Raw genomic sequence first — 19,939 nt, 5'->3', positions numbered from 1 at the left:
AACAGCAACCCAAGCCGCTGCAGTGACGAGGCTGGATCCTTAACCACTAGGCCACCAGGGAGCTCCTATATATATTTTATAAAGAAAAAAGGTCAAATCTTTTCCTGGACACCTTCAGCAGTGAAGCAGGTGTTCCGCTAGTATAAACACATGTGGTCCTCTTAAAGTATCTGTCACGCATTGGATTCCTCGGAAAGGTCATCAACTATAATTGCGCTCCGTTTATTAAGAAAAAGGCAACCCACAGCTCAACAGGTCAAAGCTGGCCAGCAGCATCTGGCCAGTTAGCGTAGATCTCCTCCCGCATCAGCTCCTAGCTGAGGAAGAGGCATGTGAGCAGCCCAGCTCCAACTCTCTGCCCCTGGTCAGGCTGGCACTGTATGTCCCCCAGCCTGCTGTCAACATGAATTTGGCCTGTTGAGACATTGTTTCTTTGGAAAGAAGTTTTGGTAAAGAATCATCTCTTCAGAAATGTGAATCAAAACTACAAGGTACCACCTCACAGGAGTCAAAATGGCCATCACTAATAAGTCTACAAATAACAAGTGATGGAAAGGGTGTGAGAAAAAGGGAACCGTCCTACACTGTTAGTGGGAATGTATATTGGTACAACCACAATAGAAAGTAGTATGGACATTCCTCAGAAAACTAAATATAGAACTAATACATGATCCAGCAGTCCCTCTCCTGGGCAAATATCCAGATCAAACTGCAATTTGAAAAGATACATACACCCATATATTTGTAATAGCACTTGGCTATTAATAATAGCCAAGACATGGAAACAACCTAAATGTCCACTGACAGATGAATGGATTAAGAAGACATGGTACATATATGCACAATGGAATACTACTCAGTCATAAAAAAGAACAAAATAATGGCATTTGCAACTACACGAATGCAACTAGAGATTCTCATATTAAGTGAATTAAGTCAGAAAGAGAAAGACAAATACCATATATATCACTTATATGCAGAATCTAAAATATGGTACAAATTAACTTATCTACAGAATAGAAACAGATTCTCAGATATAGAGAACAGACTTGTGGTTACCAAAAAGAAAGAGAAAAAAAAAAAGAATCATGTCTTCAGCCTTCCAACAACCCCATGTGTGGCAGGTTCAGAGGCTAAACAGGCCTCTGTTGATTTACTGTTGACGCTGGAACCTCATTCTTACATTTGTCTGTATGAATGAAATGAAAGTAGGGAGCAACCTCCTACTTGCCAGGTGGGACTCTGCTGATTCACGAATCATTGAATAAAACCAACTGGATCCTCAAATTTACTCCCCACCAAAAGTTACACATAAGCTAAATATCTCTTCCTTTTGAAGAATAATCTATAGGATATTTGCAAATGTTTGCTTTACTAATGAAATAGCCAAAAAACACTTTGGAGCTACATGAATACAAATCCTTTTTTTTTCCTACTATGCTTCTAGAGGGGAAAATGAATTGAGGGAAAAGGCCATGTCACTACAAAAAGAAAATTGCTAGTAAAGAAGTTCCCATCGTGGCTCAGCAGTGATGAACCCAACTAGTATCCGTGAGGATGCAGGTTTGATCCCTGGCCTCACTTAGTGGGTTAAGGATCCAGCGTTGCTGTGGCTGTGGCATAGGCCGGTGGCAACAGCTCCAATAGATTCCTAGCCTGGGAACCTCCATGTGCCATGGGTGCAGCCCTAAAGAAAAAAGACTAAAAGACAAAAAAAAAAAAAAAAAAAAAAAAAAGTTGACCCCAAATAACACGTAACCCCATCAGGCATCTTCTGAAAGACATCCCTGTCTGCATGGGCATTCAGCACACAACTAGCATCAGACTCCGTCTGCTCTTACTGAACTTGAAGAGTCCATCCCAGGACCTGCAGAACATCCCGGAGCCACTTGGGGATGGTGCCCGTGTACATGGAGGTCTTGAACAGGCTGAATAGGAGCCCCAGGGCCTCGAGGTAGTCCAGCGTGGGCTGCAGGCAGCATAGATGACTCTCATACAGGATGGTGGCCAATCCTGCATGGGAACACCAGATCCTTAACCCACTGAGTGAGGCCAGGGATCGAACCCTCAACCTCATGGATTCTAGTCAGATTTGTTTCCACTGAGCCACAACGGGAACTCCCTCATTTATTACTTTAGGTAGACATTGTGACTATTTCCTGATGGAGATATCTCTATACAAAGATGACACAATCTTGCATATAGAAAATTCTAAGAATCAGCTAAAAAACTATCAGAACTGGAGTTCCTGTCATGACTCAGTGGTTAATGAATCCAACTAGGAACCATGAGGTTGCGGGTTTGATCCCTGGCCTTGCTCAGTGGGTTAAGGATCCAGCGTTGCCATGAGCTGTAGGTCGCGGATGCAGCTCAGATCCCGAGTTGCTGTGGCTCTGGTGTAGGCCAGCAGCTGCAGCTCCTGGGAACCTCCATATACTGCGGGTGTGGCCCTAAAAGGACAAAAAAAAAAAAAAAAAAAAAAAAAAAAAAAACAAACTATCAGAACTAGTAAACATGTTCAATAAGCTTGCAGGATATAAGATCAATTTCCATACACTAGCAATGAACAATCCAAAAATAAAATTAAGAAAACAATTCCATTACAATAGCATAAAAAGAATGAAATACTTGGGAATACATTTAACAAAAGCAGTGCAAAATTTTTCTTTTTTTCTTTCTTCTTTTTTTTTTTTAATGGCCATACCTGCGGCATATGGAAGTTCCCAGGCTAGGGGCAGAATCAGAGCTACAACTGCAGGCCTACACCACAGCCATGGCTAGTCAGATCCTTAACCCACTGAGCAAGGCCAGGGATTGAACCCCCATCCTCACAGAGACAATATTGGGTCCTTAACCCAGTTAGCCACAACAGCAATTCCAAAAAGTGCAAAATTTACCCTCTGAAAACTAAAAGAGATCACTGAAAGAAACTAAAGACCTGAAAGACAACCCATGTTCATGGAATGGAAGACTTAATATTAAGATGGTGATACTCCTCAAACTAATCCATAGATGCAACATAATCTCTATCAGAATACCAGCAACTAAGAATAGCAAACACAACCTGGGATTTCACGAGGTAGCTCAGTGGTTAACAAATCTGACTGGCATCCATGAGGACAAAGGTTCAATCCCTGGCCTTGCTCAGTGGGTGAAGGATCTGGCATTGCTGTGGGCTGTGGCGTAGGTCCCAGATGCAGCTTGGATCCTGTGTTGCCGTGGCTGTGGCGTAGGCTGGCAGCTACAGCTGCAACTTGACCCCTAGCCTAGGAACCTCCATATGCAGTGAGTGTGACCCAAAAAAAGAAAAGAAAAAAAAAAAGAATAGCAAACACAACCTTAAAAAAGGACTTGCCAAAAAAAAAAAAAAAAGAGGGACTTAACACTTCCCTATTTCAAAGGTTACTATATAGTAATGACAACAGCGTGGTGCTGGCATAAGGATGGCATCTACATCATTGGAACAGAACTGAGAGCCCAGAAATAAACCCACACATCTATGGTCAACTGATTTTCAACAAGGTGCCACAAGAATTAAATGAAAAGTAATAGTCTCCTAAGAAATGGTGCTGGGAAAACTGGATAGCCACAAACAAAAAATAAATTTGTACCCTTATCTCACGCTATATACAAAAATTACCTCAAATTGGACCAAAGACCTGAATGTAACAGCTAAAAGCATAAAACTCTTAGAAGAAAACAGAGGTAAATCTTCATGACCTTGGATTTGGTGATGGTGTCTTAAGATATGATATCAAAAGTACATCTTTTATATGATAACAAAAGAAAAAATAGACTGGACGTCATCAAAATTTTAAAATGTGCTTCAAAGGACATTACCAAGAAAGTGAAAGACAATCCCTAGAATGGAGAAAGTATTTGCAAAGTACATATTTTATGAGAGATTTATATCTAGAATATATTTAAAAACTATTATAACACAAGAGTAAAAAAAAAATGTTAAATGGGGAAAGAGTTCCCCACTGTGGCACAGGGGGTTAAGGATCCAGCATTGCCACAGCTGTGGCATAGGTCACAGCTGTGATTTGGATTCAATCCTCAGCCTGGGAACTTTCATATGCTGTGGGTTTGGCCAAAAACAAACAATAACAACAACAACTGGGCAATTTTTGAATGGACATTTCTCTAAAGAAGATATCCAAATGCCTAATAAGTACATGAAAAGAAGCCTAACATCATTAGTCATTAGAGAAATGCAAATCAAAACCACAATGAGGAATTCCTGTAGTGGCTCAGCGGAAACGAACCCAACTAGTATCCATGAGGATGCAGGTTCGATCCCTGGCCTCACTTAGTGGGTTAAGGATCCAGGGTTGCCATGAGCTGTGGTGATGGTCACAGATGTGTCTCTGATTACGTGTTGCTGTGGCTGTGGCGTAGGCTGGCAGCTGCAGCCCCTATTTGACCCCTAGCCTGGGAACCTCCATATGCCAAGAGTGCAGCCCTAAAAAAACAAAACAACAAAAAAACCACAAGCTATCACTTCACATGCACTCAAGTGCTAATACTCAAAAGAATAGGTAATAACAAGTATTGGGGAGGATGTGGAGAAACCAAAACCCTTTTGCAGTGCTGGGGGAATATAAAATAATGCTACCACTTTAAAACAGTCTAGTAGTTTCTCAAAAGGCTAAACACAGAGTTGCAATTCCACTCCTGGATATATATCCAAAAGATATGAAAACCTATATCTACACAAAAACTTACACTAAATATTCATAGCAGCATTATTCATAACAGCCAAAAGGTGGAAAGAATTCAGATGTCTACCAACTGAAGGAGTGAGCAAAATGCGGTCAATCCATACCCAGGAATACTACTTGTCCATAAACAGGAATGAGGCAATGATACACTTTATGACATGAGTGAACCTTGAAAACGTGATACTCGGTGAATGAAGCCAGATACAAAAGGCCACATAATATATGATTCTATTTATATGAAATGTCTAGAATAGGCCAATCTATAAAGACAGAAAGTTAATTATTACTGGTTACTTAAGGCTGGGGAAAGAGGAGGTCTGGGGAGTGACAGCTATAGGATAAAATATGTGGTTTCTCTTTAAGGTTATGAAAATGTTCTAAAGTTGATTGTGGGAGTTCCCAACCTTGGCTCAGTGGTATTGAACCCAACTAGTATCCATGAGGACTCAGGTTAGATCCCTGGCCTCGCTCAGTGGGTTAAGGATCTGGCATTGCCATGAGCTATAGTGTAGGTCACGGATGCAGCTCAGATCGGGCATTGCTGTGGCTGTGGTGTAGGCCAGCAGCTACAGTTCTGATTCAACCCCTAGCCTGGGAACTTCCATACACTGTGGGTACAGACCTAAAAAGACAACAAAATAAAAAATAAAGTTGATTGTGGTGATGGTTGTATACTGTGAGTGGGAGAACTGTGTGGCATGTGAATTATATCTCAATGAAATTGTTACCAAAAAAAGAAATCACAATAAATGCAAATGGGTTAAACTGTCCAGTTAAATAATTAAGGTAGGAAGAAAGGAAAGTGCCATCCAGCATGACACAGGCAAGGTTGAATGTAGAGAAAATGACTATATCTCACTGTGGCATCTGCCAACATTTCTCATCACCCAGACTCCCACCCTGGGAAACAGCAGGTAAGGGTCTTTCCTCATTTCTGCCCTCAGGTGGAAGCTGTTGGCTTCTTTATGGACCTGATTGAAGTCCAGGAGATGAAGACACTCAGACTCAACTGGAATGTGTCTAGTACAAAGGGATCACTCTACCCAACAAAGAGGCAGCTCTAAAAGGGTGTTTCTCCAGGTGTCTGATAGGATGACAGTTACAGGAACTTCTGGGAGATGGGCCGCTCCTCAAAGGGGCAGGAGCAGCACAAGGGAGCAACAAACCCAGGGGCAGAAAGAATGAGAGGAACACACAGATAGTTTATGGCCTTTTTGGGAGGTGGGCAGTAGAATGACAGTCAGCCACAAACTCAGAGTTTGTATAGACAGCCAGAGCCCAGGCTCTTGAGTGTGAATCTCAGTTTACTAGCTAGGTGACCCTGGGAAATTAGGTCCTGCTGTGCCTCAGTTATCTCACCTGCAAAATGGAGAAATAATAGAAATTTCCATGTCCAGCACTGCAGGGCAACGGGAGATCCTGGAAGAAGGATGGTGCAGCATAATAAAACACACAAGACTCTTTTATATCTAGAAAGTGGGGGACCAGGAGGCACTCTATTCTGCAGAGCAAAGGCCCCTAGGCTTTAGCCCTCATGACCTTCATTAGGGAAGGTGATGTAGGTTAATGAGCAAAATCAGGTGCAGGTAATGATAAAGCTATCTCTTAGTGGTTGTGCTTTTGCACGTGTGCCAAATTTGTTTACTGCATCATTCAACAGTTTCGATGGTCTCCAACAAGAAATGACCTCATGAGGAGGAGTTAGAACTGTGTCTGGCACACAAAAGAGTTCTAGAAATGTTTCTTATTACCTTTTGGTTATTATCACAGCTTACAAAGCCCTTCTACACCTCTGACTTCACAGCCTCACAATAACCCATGAGGTGGATTGGGGGTAGCTAGGCTTCTGCACAGAGGGGGGAAACCAAGAGAGACCGACCAATTAGCCAGGACTCTGCAGGTACTTGTGGGGGCAGCTGCAGCTCTGATTCAACCCCTAATCTAGGAGTTCCTGTCGTAGCACAGCAGAAACAAATCTGACCAGGAACCATGAGGTTGCACGTTAGATCCCTGGCCTTGCTCAGTGGGTTATGGATCCAGTGTTGCCATGAGCTGTGGTGTAGGTCACAGATGCGGCTCAGATCTGGTGTTGCTTTGGTGTAGGCCGGCAGCTGTAGCTCCGATTAGACCCCTTGCCTGAGAACCTCCATATGCCTCGGGTGCAGCCCCCCCAAAACAAAAACAAAAACAAAAAACAAAAACCTAGTCTAGACCCTCCCGCTCTGTCATACCTGGACCCTGATCAGTGTCTGCTCTGACACTAACCAGCTATGTGACAGCAGCAGGTCACTTGGCCAATGCTGTGGGCCTTTTCCACATTTGCAGTGAAGGTCTGAATCCTGTAGGGGGGCGCTGTGGCTCTTCTGAGCTAACACTCTGCAATTACATGTCCCAGAAAGTGAACCGGATTTGGGGTAACAGAATAATTCTCTTCTTCCCAGAAATGCCCCAGGGGTGACCTGGAGAGCATGACAAGTGGGTTTTACTAGAACCTTATACAGTCCAGAGTGACCTGAGGACACGGGCGTCCAGGCCCTGGCGAGGTTCACTTAAGGCCATAAAGCGCTGCCTGGGGTTCCTCAGAGGGCTTGGAGGAGAACGAGTGCTCTTACACACCTAGTACCATCTGGAGAGTAAAAGGGAAGCCAGAGGGGAATAAAAGGGACACTGGGCCTTCTGCTCTGTGGTGAGAAAGCACCGCAGGACTCCAGGGGCCAGTCAGAGCTGAGCCAGGCCGGTCAGGGTGGTGCAGGGAACACCCACCTGATAAGACAGGTCCTGAGGTGGCGGAGGTGGCAGTGGTCAGCCTCTCAGAGAACCCATGCTGGGGAACAAATAGGGCTTACGGTGTGAGGAGAAAAGCGGGTCGGTACACAATTATACCTCAAAAACAAACAGGCTAACAAATAAATTCATAGCAAAAGAGAGTAGATTTGTGTTTACCAGAGGCGGATGGGGAGGGGAAATTGGAGGAAGGTACAAAGTTCCAGTTATAAACCAATATATACTAGGGATGTAATGCACAACATGATAAATATAATCAACACTGCTGAATGTTACATATGAAAGCTATTAAGAGAGTAAATCCTGAGTTCTCTTCACATTTTTCTGTTTCTTTACTTTGTACCTATATGAGATGGATGTTCACTAACCGTTGTGATAATCGCTTCATGATGTATGCAAATCAAATCATTACATTGCACACCATAAACTTAATGCAGTGCTCTGTCAATTATATCTCAATAAAACTGGGAGAAAAAAACAAAAATAGAAGCAGATGGATGTAGAGGTGGATAAAAGCAAAACAAAAACAAAAAATTACAGTGTATTGAACTTGTCAACAAATAACTACGTGTGTGTATATATATATATGTACATATTTAACCATATTTGAAAACTATCATCCTTATAGCTACTGTTCAGATTCTACATGGAACAGAGAGAATGTCATTTTTGACCCCTAGAAACATGTCTGGGAAGAAATTGTGTAGTGTTCAGATAGAGGATGGAAGGAGGGGGCCAAATGAAATTTTAGTCAAATTAAAACTGCTCCTCTTAGAGTATCCATTGTGGCTCATCACATGGAAGGACCCCACAGTTGTTTCTGTGAGAATGTAGGTTCCATCCCTGGCCTTGCTCAGTAGATTAAGGATCCAGTAATGCAGTATGCTGTAGGCCAGCAGCTACAGCTGTTTCTTTCTTTGTTTGTTTGTTTCCCATTTAAACTTTTTTTTTCACATCTGTAGTTGTTTAATGATCATAACAATCCAATTTCACAGGATTTCCATCCCATAATCCAAGCACATCCTCCCACACCCCAAACTGTCTCCTCTGGAGACCATAAGTTTTTCAACGTCTGTGAGTCAGCATCTGTTCTGCAAAGTTCAGTCTGTTCTTTTTTCAGATTCCACATGTCAGTGAAAGAATTTGATGTTGGTGTCTCATTGTCTGACTGACTTCACTTAGCATGATAGTTTCTAGGTCCATCCATGTTGCTAAAAATGCTAGTATTTCATTCATTTTAATGGCTAATATTCCGTTGCGTATATGTACCACATCTTCTTGATCCACTCCTCTGACAATGGACATTTAGGTTGTTTCCATGTCTTGGCTATTGTAAATAGTGCTGCAATGAACATCGGAGTACATGTGTCTTTTCGAGTCATGGTTTTCTCTAGATAGATGCCCCGGAGTGGGATTCCTGGATCAAATGGTAGTTCTATTTTTAGTGTTCTGAGGCATCTCCATACTGTTTTCCACAGTGGTTGCACCAATTTACAATCCCACCAACAGTGTAATAGGGTTCCTTTTTCTCCACACTCTTTCCAGCACTTATTTTTCGTAGACTTTTTGATGATGGCCATTCTGGCTGGTATAAGGTAGTACCTCATAGTGCTTTTGATTTGCATTTCTCTAATAATGAGTGATGTTGAACATCTTTTCATGTGTTTTTTGGCCATATGTATGTCTTCTTTGGAGAACTGTCTGTTTAGATCTTCTGCCCATTTTTTTATGGGGCTGTTTGTTTATTTGGTATGGAGCTAGCTGCAGCTGTTTCAACCCCTAGTCTGAGAACTTCCATATGCCGCAGGTGTGGCCCTAAAAAGAAAAAAGAAAAAAAAAAAACAAAAACGGTTCCTCTTGTATGTAGAAATATGGTAAATTACTAGCTGTTTATTAAATAATCTACTAAATATACTAAATATACTAAATTACTAGCTGTTTATTAAATAATCTACCTTCAAAATACACACACATACACACACACAAAACTGCTCCTCTTGCTCCACTGGGTTCTTTTTAAAATATATATTAATATGTATATTTTAAATATGGCCTTACCAGAGGCAATATGGAAGTTCCCAGGCTAGGGACTGAATCCCAACCACAGCTGCCTCAACCCGGATCCTTTAACCCACTAGAACCTGTACCTCCACAACAACCCAAGCTTCTGCAGTTGGATCCTTAACCCACCAGGCCACAGCAGAAACTCCCTCCACTTTGTTTTCTATCAGTAAAGTTTCTGCTTCTCCAACTGCAGCTGGCACCATGGTGTAGGTTAAGGGTTAGGGAAAGAATGAATGGCCTTAACTCAGGTGATTGGTCAGAAAGGCTTCCTGGGAGAAGAGCCCTGTAAGTGGAAGGGTAAGCTTTGAAGAAAAGGAAGTGAGTAGTGGGGAAGGAGGGTGTTCTTGCAGGAGGTCAAAGGGCCCATATTCCAGCCACATGTGTTGGGGGGACTCAGACCAGGGGGACACAGCTGCTGCCGCAGCCAGGGAGCCACAGTGGGCTTGAGGATGCTTAAAGGCGTGGGTCACCTGGCAATGAAAGACGCGATTTGAGGTGGGCACAGAAGGGCAACACTTGACAGTGAGCTGGTTCCCTGACACTCCGGCCCTGCCCAGACGTGGCCCAACATTGAGGTTCACACACATAGGTTCATCCTGGTTTGTCCTGGCTCATCTTCCCATCACTTAGAGGTTACATAACCCCGAGCCTCCCAACCTCCGTTACTATTTTTGTTTCTTGTTTTTAATTATAAAACACAAACAAGGACAACTTCTCAAGATGGCAGAATAGAAGGACTAGAGCTCAACTTCTCTCCTAAAAATAACAAAATTCACAACAAAAGGCTGAGCAATCTCCACCCAAATGGACTGAAAACCTTAAAAAAGATACCCTACTCCAGAAGAAAAAGAGGAGGCCACATCAAGAGGCAGGAGGGGTGATTTTGCAATATAAACAACCCCATACCTCTTGGGTGGGAAGCTCCACAGACTGAAAACTAACTGGTTCACAGAGAGAGACTCACCTACAGGAGTGAGAGTTCTGAGCCCCACATCAAACCCTCATGTGCAGGGATCTGGCCCTGGGAGAAAGAGCCCCTGGAGCATCTGGCATTGAAGGCCAGTGGGGCTTGTGCGCAGGAGCTCCACGGGACTGGGGGAAATGGAGACCCCATTCCTAAAAGGCGCACACAGACTTTCACATGCACTGGGTCCCAGGGCTGAGTGAGGTCTCCATTGGAATCTGAGTCAAACCTGACTGCAGTTCTTGGAGGACATCCTGGGAAAAGAGGGGTGAACGTGGCTTGTGAGGGAGGGACACTGAAGGCAAAGCTCTCGGGAATATTCAGCAGCAGTGCCTTTCTCTGGAGGTGGCCATTTTGGGAAAATCTGGCCCCACCCGTAAGTCAGCCTGAGAAGCCCCAGGGCAAACAACAATCCAGGTGGGAGCACAGCCCCGCCCCTCAGTAAACAGGCTACCTAAAGACCCCTCAGGCACACAGCTGCCTCTAATCCCATCCAGAGACTAAGCCCCACCCACAAGAGGGATTAGAATCGGCTCCTCCTACCAGGGGGCAGGCATCAGCCCCTCCCATCAGGAAGCCTACAGCAAGCCCCCATACTGGCTTCAGCCACAGGGGGGCAGACACCACAAGTAAGAGAGGCTACAACTCTATTATCTGGAAAAAGGTCACTACACCAAAAACCTATACAAATGAAAAGACAGAGAACTACAACTCAGATGCGGGAGAAGGGGAAAAACCCAGAAAATCAGCTAAGCAGTGAGGAGATTCTTAGCCTCCAGGAAAAAGACTTTAGACTGTTGATGCTGAAGATGATGCAAGACATTGGAAACAAACTGGAGGCAAAGATGGATAACTTACAGGAAACACTGAGCAAAGAGATACAAGATATAAAACTTAAGCAAGAAGAGATGCAAAATACAATAACTGAAATAAAAAATTCACTAGAAGCAGCTAACAGCAGAATATAGGAGGAGAAGAATGAATAAGCGAGATGGAGGACAGATTAGTGGAAATTATGGATGCAGAACAGAAAAGAGAAAAAAGATTGAAAACAAATGAAGAGAGTCTCAGAGAATTCTGGGACAATATTAAACACACCAACATCCATATTATAGGGGTGCCAGAAGGAGAAGAGAGAGAAGGGGACAGAAAAAAATGTTCCAAGAGATAATAGCCGAAAACTTCCCTAACACGGGGAAAGGAATCACTCACTCAAATCCAGGAAGCACAACGAGTACCATATAAAATAAACCCAAGGAGGAATACACTGAGACATATATTAATCAAACTGACGAAAACTAAAGACAAAGAAAATCTTGAAAGCAGCTAGGGAAAAGAAACAAAGAACATACAAGGGAACCCCAATAAGGTTATCAGCAGAATTTTCAGCAGAAACTCTGCAGGCCAAAAGGGAGTGGCATAACATACTTAACAAGTGATGAAAGGAAAAAACCTCCAGCCAAGATTATTTTACCCAGCAAGGCTCTTATTCAGATTTGAAGGAGAAATCAAAACCTTCACAGATAAGCAAAAGCTGAGAGAATTCAGCAACACTAAACCAGTCTTATGACAAATACTAAAGGAACTTCTCTATGCAGAAAAGAAAAGAGAGCAACAGGAAACAAAAATTCCACAAATTACAGGGCTCACCAGTAAAGGTATATATACAGTAAAGATATGAAATCATCTATGCACAATTATACCATCAAAATCAGAAATCATGAGAAGAGGTATGTACAAATGCAGGACACTGGAGATGATCTTGCAATTAAGACAACAACTTAAAACAATCTCATATACATATAGACTCTTGTATCAAAACTTCAGAATAACTGCAAACCAAAAATCTACAGTTGATACACAAACAAGGAATCTCTGGAGAAGAAACATATCTCATAGTAAATAAGTGCATAATCCACCATGAAGGGGGTCATTTGACATCATTCTTGGAATGCTGAAGTCTTCTTGGATCTGATTCTGATTTCCTCTCCATCAAAGAACTTATGATAATTATAATTAAATAATGCCACTGTACAATTAAATAATACAGTTCTGCAATTGTATTATTAATAACCATTTCTCTCCATGGTACAATGTAAGGTCTATAATGTCTTGTGTATCACATCACCTAGAATGGTGTAATGCCTATATTGAAGAATCAATAAGATGTAACAAATTGTGAGGACATATTTATATAGTTACACTGTTTTTTAACCAATTTATGCACTTTATATTTTACTTATTTTCAGAGGTTGTATTATTTTTGTTATTCTTAGCAGTTAAGTTAATCTTTTTATTATGCTATATAAAATATTTAATGGTATATACAGCTTTCTTCTTTATAAATTTTAGTTGCATAATATACACAATTTTAACATAATGCTAATTTTTAAAGAACAATTGAAATCTAATAGATAATACTAAATAGTAAAGATGAAAGCCATACAAAATGGGATAAAGTATTGAATAAATTTCCTATTTGTCTCAGCATATTTTCCATTCCACTTCCCCAGAGGGAGTCACTTAATCTGTTTCTTAAGATCCATGATATAATAATCTGTGTGAATGTAATTGTGTTTAAATATATGTATTTTATTCTGTAAAAAAGGTAGAAAAAAATATATATGCCAAAAAACAAAAAAAAAAAACAAAAAAAAACAAAACCCACAAACAAAAAGGACTAGAAACATACCACGTCTGCGGCCACATAAAGATCCACAGGGTCCTCTCCTCGCCCACCACCCGCAGAGGCACTTCTCTCTGGCTTCCCTCCCACCGCCCGCGAGGCGAAGCGCAAGGAGCGGGGGGGGGGGGAAGCGGAGCAGCTCCGGGGAGCCCCCACGGTGACCCTCTCCCCGCTCCCCTCCTCGGGTCGCTCTGAGCCCTGTTTCCGGCGCACCCTCCACGTATCTCCCTCCCCAGGATTCTCTCCCCAGCGTGCCCTCCCTGGGACCCTCTCCCGGGCCTGGTACCCGTCGCCCTCTTGCCGGAGCAAGCCCGCTCGCCTTCCTGGCACCCCCGCGCCGCTACCTGGATCTCCTAAACCCGGCTGAAGCCGTCCTCCCAGAACTCCACCAGGTTGGCGAGGGTCTCGGCATGGCGGCGAGGCTCCTGTGCCCCTCTGCCCGAGCCCTGGCCCGCTGTGCCCCCGGCTGCCCGGATCCTTTGTCCAGATTCCGCGCCCCCGTCGGAAGCTCGCCACCTAGGGCCACCGTCTCAGACCCGTTTTCAGGATCCCCGCCAGCAGGGTCATTGCGATCCTTTGCGTTGGTTGATTTGAACAGTTTTTTTGCTTCGAGGGCTGCCATCTGAGGTTGCTCCTCGCTTCGTTTTAATGTGTAGGAGCAGCGCTCCTTTGAAGTCCTATAGCCTGGGAAACAGCTTACACAGACCGAACGCTCCCTCCTCCAAGGCTGGGGAAACGGAGTGGTCTGTGATGAGACTCCAAGAGAAATGAGGCAATTATTATTTCTTCTTCACATCAGATTAGTTCAGCGTTGAGACCAGAGTTTTAAGGTCAACCCCACTTCCAACCATGACCCCCGCCAAAAAAAGTCTCCTGGGGTTTTTAATTATTTCCTTCCTTGAAAATTACTATAGAGACTTATACTGGAGGAAGCTAATTTGCCCTTTTTGTATTTTAAAAAGAGTTCTTCGTGGTTTCAATACCATTCAATCACAAAAATGTGAATAAAAATGTAAAAAAAAAAAAAAAAAAAAGCTAGTTGATCTTGCAGTAGTTCACAGTATTGTAAAATAACCAGTGTTATTTTAGCACGTTTCCATAATGAAAGTGATGCTGTCTCTATTGATGGTTTTTAATGGGTCTCCATTTTATCCCAGCACAAAGTAAGTACACTCTGGAAGTGCTAGTGAGGACATATGGTGAGGGGTGAGTGACTTTTCTTTGAACGTTTGGCCTTTTTCTGGTTTCCCATGAGGCCTGGGCTTGCTGCACAGTGCTTACAGAAATGAACATACCTCCATGTGAAGGTGAGAAGAAAGGACTTTGCCAACACAGGTTCCCATCTCAGCACCCAGCTCCAGAAGGAAAGTGGGCCACAAAGGGGGAACTTGGCATGGGATGGGCAAGAAGTGTGTCATCTGGTTTCAGGAAGGAAGCCCAGATTCTGAGCTAGTAATTCAATCATTTACTCTGAAAACTGAGAACACTGGTGAAAGATTTCATGCAGTTTATACTCCTGTATCTAAAAGTTAAAAAAGGAGTTCCCACTATGCACAACAGGTTAAGGATCCGGTGTTGTCTCTAGAGTGACTGAGATTCCATCTCTGGCTGGGGAACTTTTTTCCAGCAGGTGTGGCAGGGAAACAAACAAACAACACCTCCTTATGCAGGTGCAACACATGGAAGTTTCCAGGCCAGGCATCGGATCCCAGTTGCAACCTATGCCACAGGTATGCCAACACCAGATCCTTTAACCCACTGTGCCTGGCCAGTGACTGTGTCCCTATGCTGGAGATACCACCAATCCCATTTCTCCACAGCAGGAACTCCCTATTACTTTTTTTTTGATTAGTAGTTTATACCTTTACAACTCTGTTAAATGTACATGGCATTTCATTGAAATAATTCTACATATGTAAGTAAAGCAAAGAAGACCATAGTTATTCAATTTCTAAAATATGATTAATAAGTATTTCACAACTCTTATTTATAAGGCACTATAGTCGCAAAGGACTCAAGAGTAAGATATCAAACCAGGTTTTAAGAAGCTTGTAACCCATAAGAAGAATAAAACAGTATATGAATACAATGGATTAAGAAGATGTGGTACATATACACAATGGAATACTACTCAGCCATAAAAAGAACAAAATAATGCCATTTGCAAGCAACATGGATGCAACTAGAAATTCTCGTATTAAGTGAAGTCAGTCAGAAAGAGAAAGACAAATACAAATACGTGAAATCTAAAATATCACACAAATGAACCTATCTACCGAACAGAACATGGAGAGCAGACTTGTGGTTGCTAAGGAGGAAAGGTGAGGGGGTGGATGGAGGGGGAGTTTGGGGTTGGTAGATGCAAACTATTCCATTTAGAATGGATAAGCAATGAGGTCCTACTGTACAGCACAGGGTCACTTTGCTATGCAGCAAAAATTGGCATATTTTAAGATAACTATATATATATTTTTTTTTAATTTTCTTTTTTCTTTTTTTTTTTTTTTGCTTCTCAGGGCCACACCCACAGCATATGGAGATTCCCAGGCTAGGGGTCTAATCAGAGATACAGCTGCCAGCCTATACCACAAACACAGCAATGCAGATCCGAACCGCGTGTGCAACCTACACCACAGCTCACGGCAATGCTGGATCCTTAACCCACTAAGCAAGGCCAGGGATTGAACCTGAAATCTTATGGTTCCTAGTTGGATTCATTTCCGCTGAGCCATGACAGGAACCCCAGGATAACTATATTTTTTTTAAAAAAAGCATATGAATACAAACCAGATGAGCCTAAGTGCCAGGAAGTTGGTACAGAATACAACTGGAATTTGTGGGAAGGAGCAGTCACCCCTGATGGGGCGGGAGGGTGGTGGAGGAGAGAGTCCTCTTGAGGGAAGAAGCCTTTCAGGCAGAGTTTGAAGAGAGGCTCAGCTTCAGTTGGCAGAGGTGGGTGCAAAAAATGGCACTATAATACTGTTCCTAGAGATTTTTCTGAAGTATTCCTGATGGTTACTGTTCCTCAGGAACAAAGAACTCATTAGAGAACCATACCTGTAAAATGCAATCCAGTCCATTGTGGACAAGGAATGTTAACGACAGATTTACATACATAATGATTTAAAACGCAGCTACTTCTCTATTAGGGTTAGTTAAGATGAAGATGGTAGTAAAGAGAGTGAGAGGCTCTGAAGAAAGGTAATGGTAGAGACACAGATTTTCACAGAGGAGCCCTCTTCACACGTCTTCTAGAGCTGATTTCAAAACTGTGGATACAAATAAAGTTAGCTGTTCTTGATATTTGCCTCAAGCTTTATTGAAATTAAATTGGCGTCTGGTATAAATTATCTGCCTAAAATTCTGCAATAGAATGATATACTGCTAATTATTATTAATGGAAAACATACGAACACAGATATAGAATAAATCATTCAGATTGGAAGAATTTGTGTTTTAAAAAAATTATAAAAGTAACAGTTACTTTGGTCTATCCAGGCCTTTCTTTCTTTCTTTTTTTTTTTTTTTTTTTTTTTTGTCCTTTTAGGGCTGTACCAGGCCACACCTGTGGCATATAGAAGTGACTGGACTAGGGGTCCAATTGGAGCTACAGCTACTGGCCTACAGGGGATCTGAGCTGCATCTGCAACCTATTCCACAGCTCAAAGCAGTGCCAGATCCTTAACCCACTTAAGGGAGGCCAGGGATCTAACCCGAAACCTCATGGATCCTAGTCCGGTTCATTACCACTGAGCCACAATGGGAACTCCTATCCAGGTATTTCTAATGAATAGTGCTTTATATTTTTTTAAAAAGGTTATTTAAAACAAATGATTCTCATAGTTGTGGGGAAGTCTAGTGGGGAGGAAATAAAGGATGGAACGTTTTAAGAATCTGAAATATAAGTGAAAAGTTAACTAAAAATTTTTTTTTCCAAAATAGGGAAATGATATCCACGTGTTTGCTCCCTTCTCCCCCAGGGAGCAAGACAAATAAGACTCTGACTTCAAGGAGACAAAAGAGCACCCTTTATCTCCATGTGACCTGAAACCAGACTTTGTACAGATGTTTCCCCTCAAGAAAGCCAGTTTGCTGGCAATGCTCAGCAAAGCAGTGAGCCGCCCTTACCCAACAAAAAGGAAAATAAGATTTCTCTCAAAGCCAGATGAATAAACTTCCCTCAAATAACTAGTCATGTGTGGACAGAAAACCAAGAAATCCTGGTTTAACATCTCTCCCTCAGACATATCTCAGGATGCAGAACTAGAACTCGGGGCTGTTAGGTAAGCAGAGCTCGGTGACCAGAATGGGTGAGCAAGCTGGAGCTCAGGAAAAAAGAACTGTGTACAAGCCACTCTAGCAAGCAAGGCTCTGAATCCCCAAAGCCAAAGCTACTGGTCATGGTGGGGCCAGAATAATTTACCAAGCTTCCTGGTCTGGGTGAAGTACCCCTCCACCCATGCCAGCTTCCTGTGCTCTGACTCCTTGCCACTGATTGGCTTCGTTTTCCATTTGAAGAATTAATGACGTTTTTTTAAAAAAGAATCAATCGGAGTTCCCGCTGTGATGCAATGTTAAGAATTCGGCTGCAGTGGCTCGGGTCGCTGCAGAGATGCAGGTTCAAGATGCAATAACCTGCACTACAGTGGTGACCACATCCCATCCCTCACAGGTTGCCCTAGCGTTTTGTGAAGCAATGTGGTGTGGCTGGAAAAGAAACAACTGCAGGCATCTTCTAATGTCCCAGATCTTGGACCAGACCTTTGTTTTGGCCAGGCATGTACCTCACAATTTTACCTTGGGAACTCCCCAAATCTCTTTTACCTCCATCCTATATATGTGCATCTCATTTACTAGCAATAACATAAGATGGTCCTAAGAACCTATTTAAATTCTAAAATGAGATCCTAGTATATATCTGGGAAAACCTATAAGATGAGAAATTTGCAAGGGAGAAGTATTTATTCTTAATGAAGACCCATTGTAGAAAAACTTAGCATCAACATATTACTTTCCTAGGAAACGCTTCACCTTGGACTCCCCAGGCCCCTGGATAGGAGGCAGGGACAGTGCAGGACCCACTGCAGATGGCAGTGAATGTTGCCAGTGTTCAATCAACAACAGCTGCTGATGGAAAAGCAGAGACGGCCACACGGTGAATGTGCTGTCTCAGAGTGGAAGGGGCATCGTGCTAGGAGGCACGGCCCCAAAGTCACTGTTCTAACTCGCCAAGCCCTACAGTCTCTCCCTGGCCTCTTCCCTTGTAGGCTATGTCCAGGAAAGGGGGTGGGGGTGGTGGCTACCTTTGGAGACAACCAAATGGGCTCAAATCCTCAGTTTTCTAGTTACCAGTCATGGGATCTGACAAGTCAGTCACACTCTCTAGGTTCCAATTTCCTTATCTGAAAAGTGGAGATGATAATAATCAGGTGCCTATAGAAGGCACTCCTTAAAACAATGGTTTCATATTTAATGAAGAAAGACTACAGCTTTTCTTTATAGTATCAAAAACAAGACAAGGACATCTGCTTTTGCTGTTTCTAGTCAACACTGTACTGGAGGTTCTAGTCAGAGCAATTAGACAAGAAAAAGAAGTAAAAAGCATCCACATTGGGAAGAAAGAAGTAAAACTAGCTCTGCTTACAAATGACATGATCTTATATATGGAAAAGTGTAAGAAAATCCTGCACACACAGGACAACTATTTACATTAATAAATAATGCAGCAAGGTTGCAGGATACAAGGTTAGTATACAAAATTGGTTGTGCTTCTACATATTAGCAGTGAAATATCCAAATACGAAATTAAGAAAAAAATTCCACTTAAAATAGCATCAAATTAAATAAAATGCTTCAGAATAAATTTAACCAAAGTATAAAACTTAGACACTGAAAACTATAAAACATTACTGAAAGATATTTTTAAAGACTTAAACAAATGGAAAAACATCCATATATATGAGTTGGAAGACACTATTATTAAGATGACAATAATCCCCAAATTAATCTGATTCCATGTAATCCCTATCAATACCTCAGCTGTCTTTTTTTTTTTGCAGAAATTGGTAACATAAAGCTAAAATTTGTGTGTAAATGCAAGAAAAGCAAAGACAATCTTGAAAAGCAACAAAGTTGAACTCGCATTTCCTCATTTCAAAACTTACGTAGTTAAGATTAGTGTCATCAGGATGACGTAGTACTGGCATAATAATAGACATCTGCACCAATGGAACACAATTGAGAGTCCAGAAATAAGCCCATACATCTACAGTCAATTTGTTTTTTGTAAGAGTGCCAATACAGTTAAATAGGGAGCAAACAGTCCTTTCAACAGATGCTGCTGGACAACTGGATATTCACATGCAAAAGAATGAAGGTGCACTCCTGCCGCACGCCATGTACAAAAATTAACTCAAAACAGACCAAACAGGAGTTCCCATTATGGCTCAGCAGTTAAAGATCTGACTAGCATCCATGAGGATGCAGGTTTGATCCCTGGCCTTGCTTGGTGGGTTAAGGATCCTGCATTGCCGTTAGCTGTGGTGTAGGTTGCACACATTGCTCGGATCCTGCGTTGCTGTGGCTGTGGTGTAGGCCAGCAGCTGCAGTTCCCATTCCACCCCTAGCCTGGGAACCTCCATATGCTGTGGGTGAGGCCCTAAAAAGCAAAAAACAAAAAACAGAAACAAAACAAAACAAAAAAGACCAAAACATCTA

At 42.3% G+C, this 19,939-nt stretch overlaps 1 protein-coding gene across 1 annotated transcript in view; it reads right to left on the bottom strand.

Annotated features, from left to right (window-relative positions):
* The window catches only part of CYP27C1 (cytochrome P450 family 27 subfamily C member 1), a 32,459-nt gene extending 16,157 nt beyond the window's left edge, over nt 1–16,302 (bottom strand). The window contains 8 exon segments of the mRNA XM_021075641.2: nt 275–414; nt 1,842–1,876; nt 1,878–2,013; nt 7,488–7,548; nt 13,229–13,501; nt 13,582–13,751; nt 13,754–14,010; nt 16,280–16,302. Coding sequence (XP_020931300.2) covers nt 275–414; nt 1,842–1,876; nt 1,878–2,013; nt 7,488–7,548; nt 13,229–13,501; nt 13,582–13,751; nt 13,754–14,010; nt 16,280–16,302 — 1,095 coding nt within the window.
* Between the last annotated feature and the right edge of the window lie 3,637 nt (nt 16,303–19,939).

Source organism: Sus scrofa, chromosome 15 (genome assembly GCF_054392235.1).
Source record: "Sus scrofa isolate SSC_HxYL_T2T_F1_AM1 chromosome 15, Sscrofa_HxYL_maternal_Yorkshire_Landrace_v2.0, whole genome shotgun sequence".
NCBI lineage: Eukaryota > Metazoa > Chordata > Mammalia > Artiodactyla > Suidae > Sus > Sus scrofa.
This window is presented reverse-complemented; position numbering and strand designations above follow the sequence as displayed.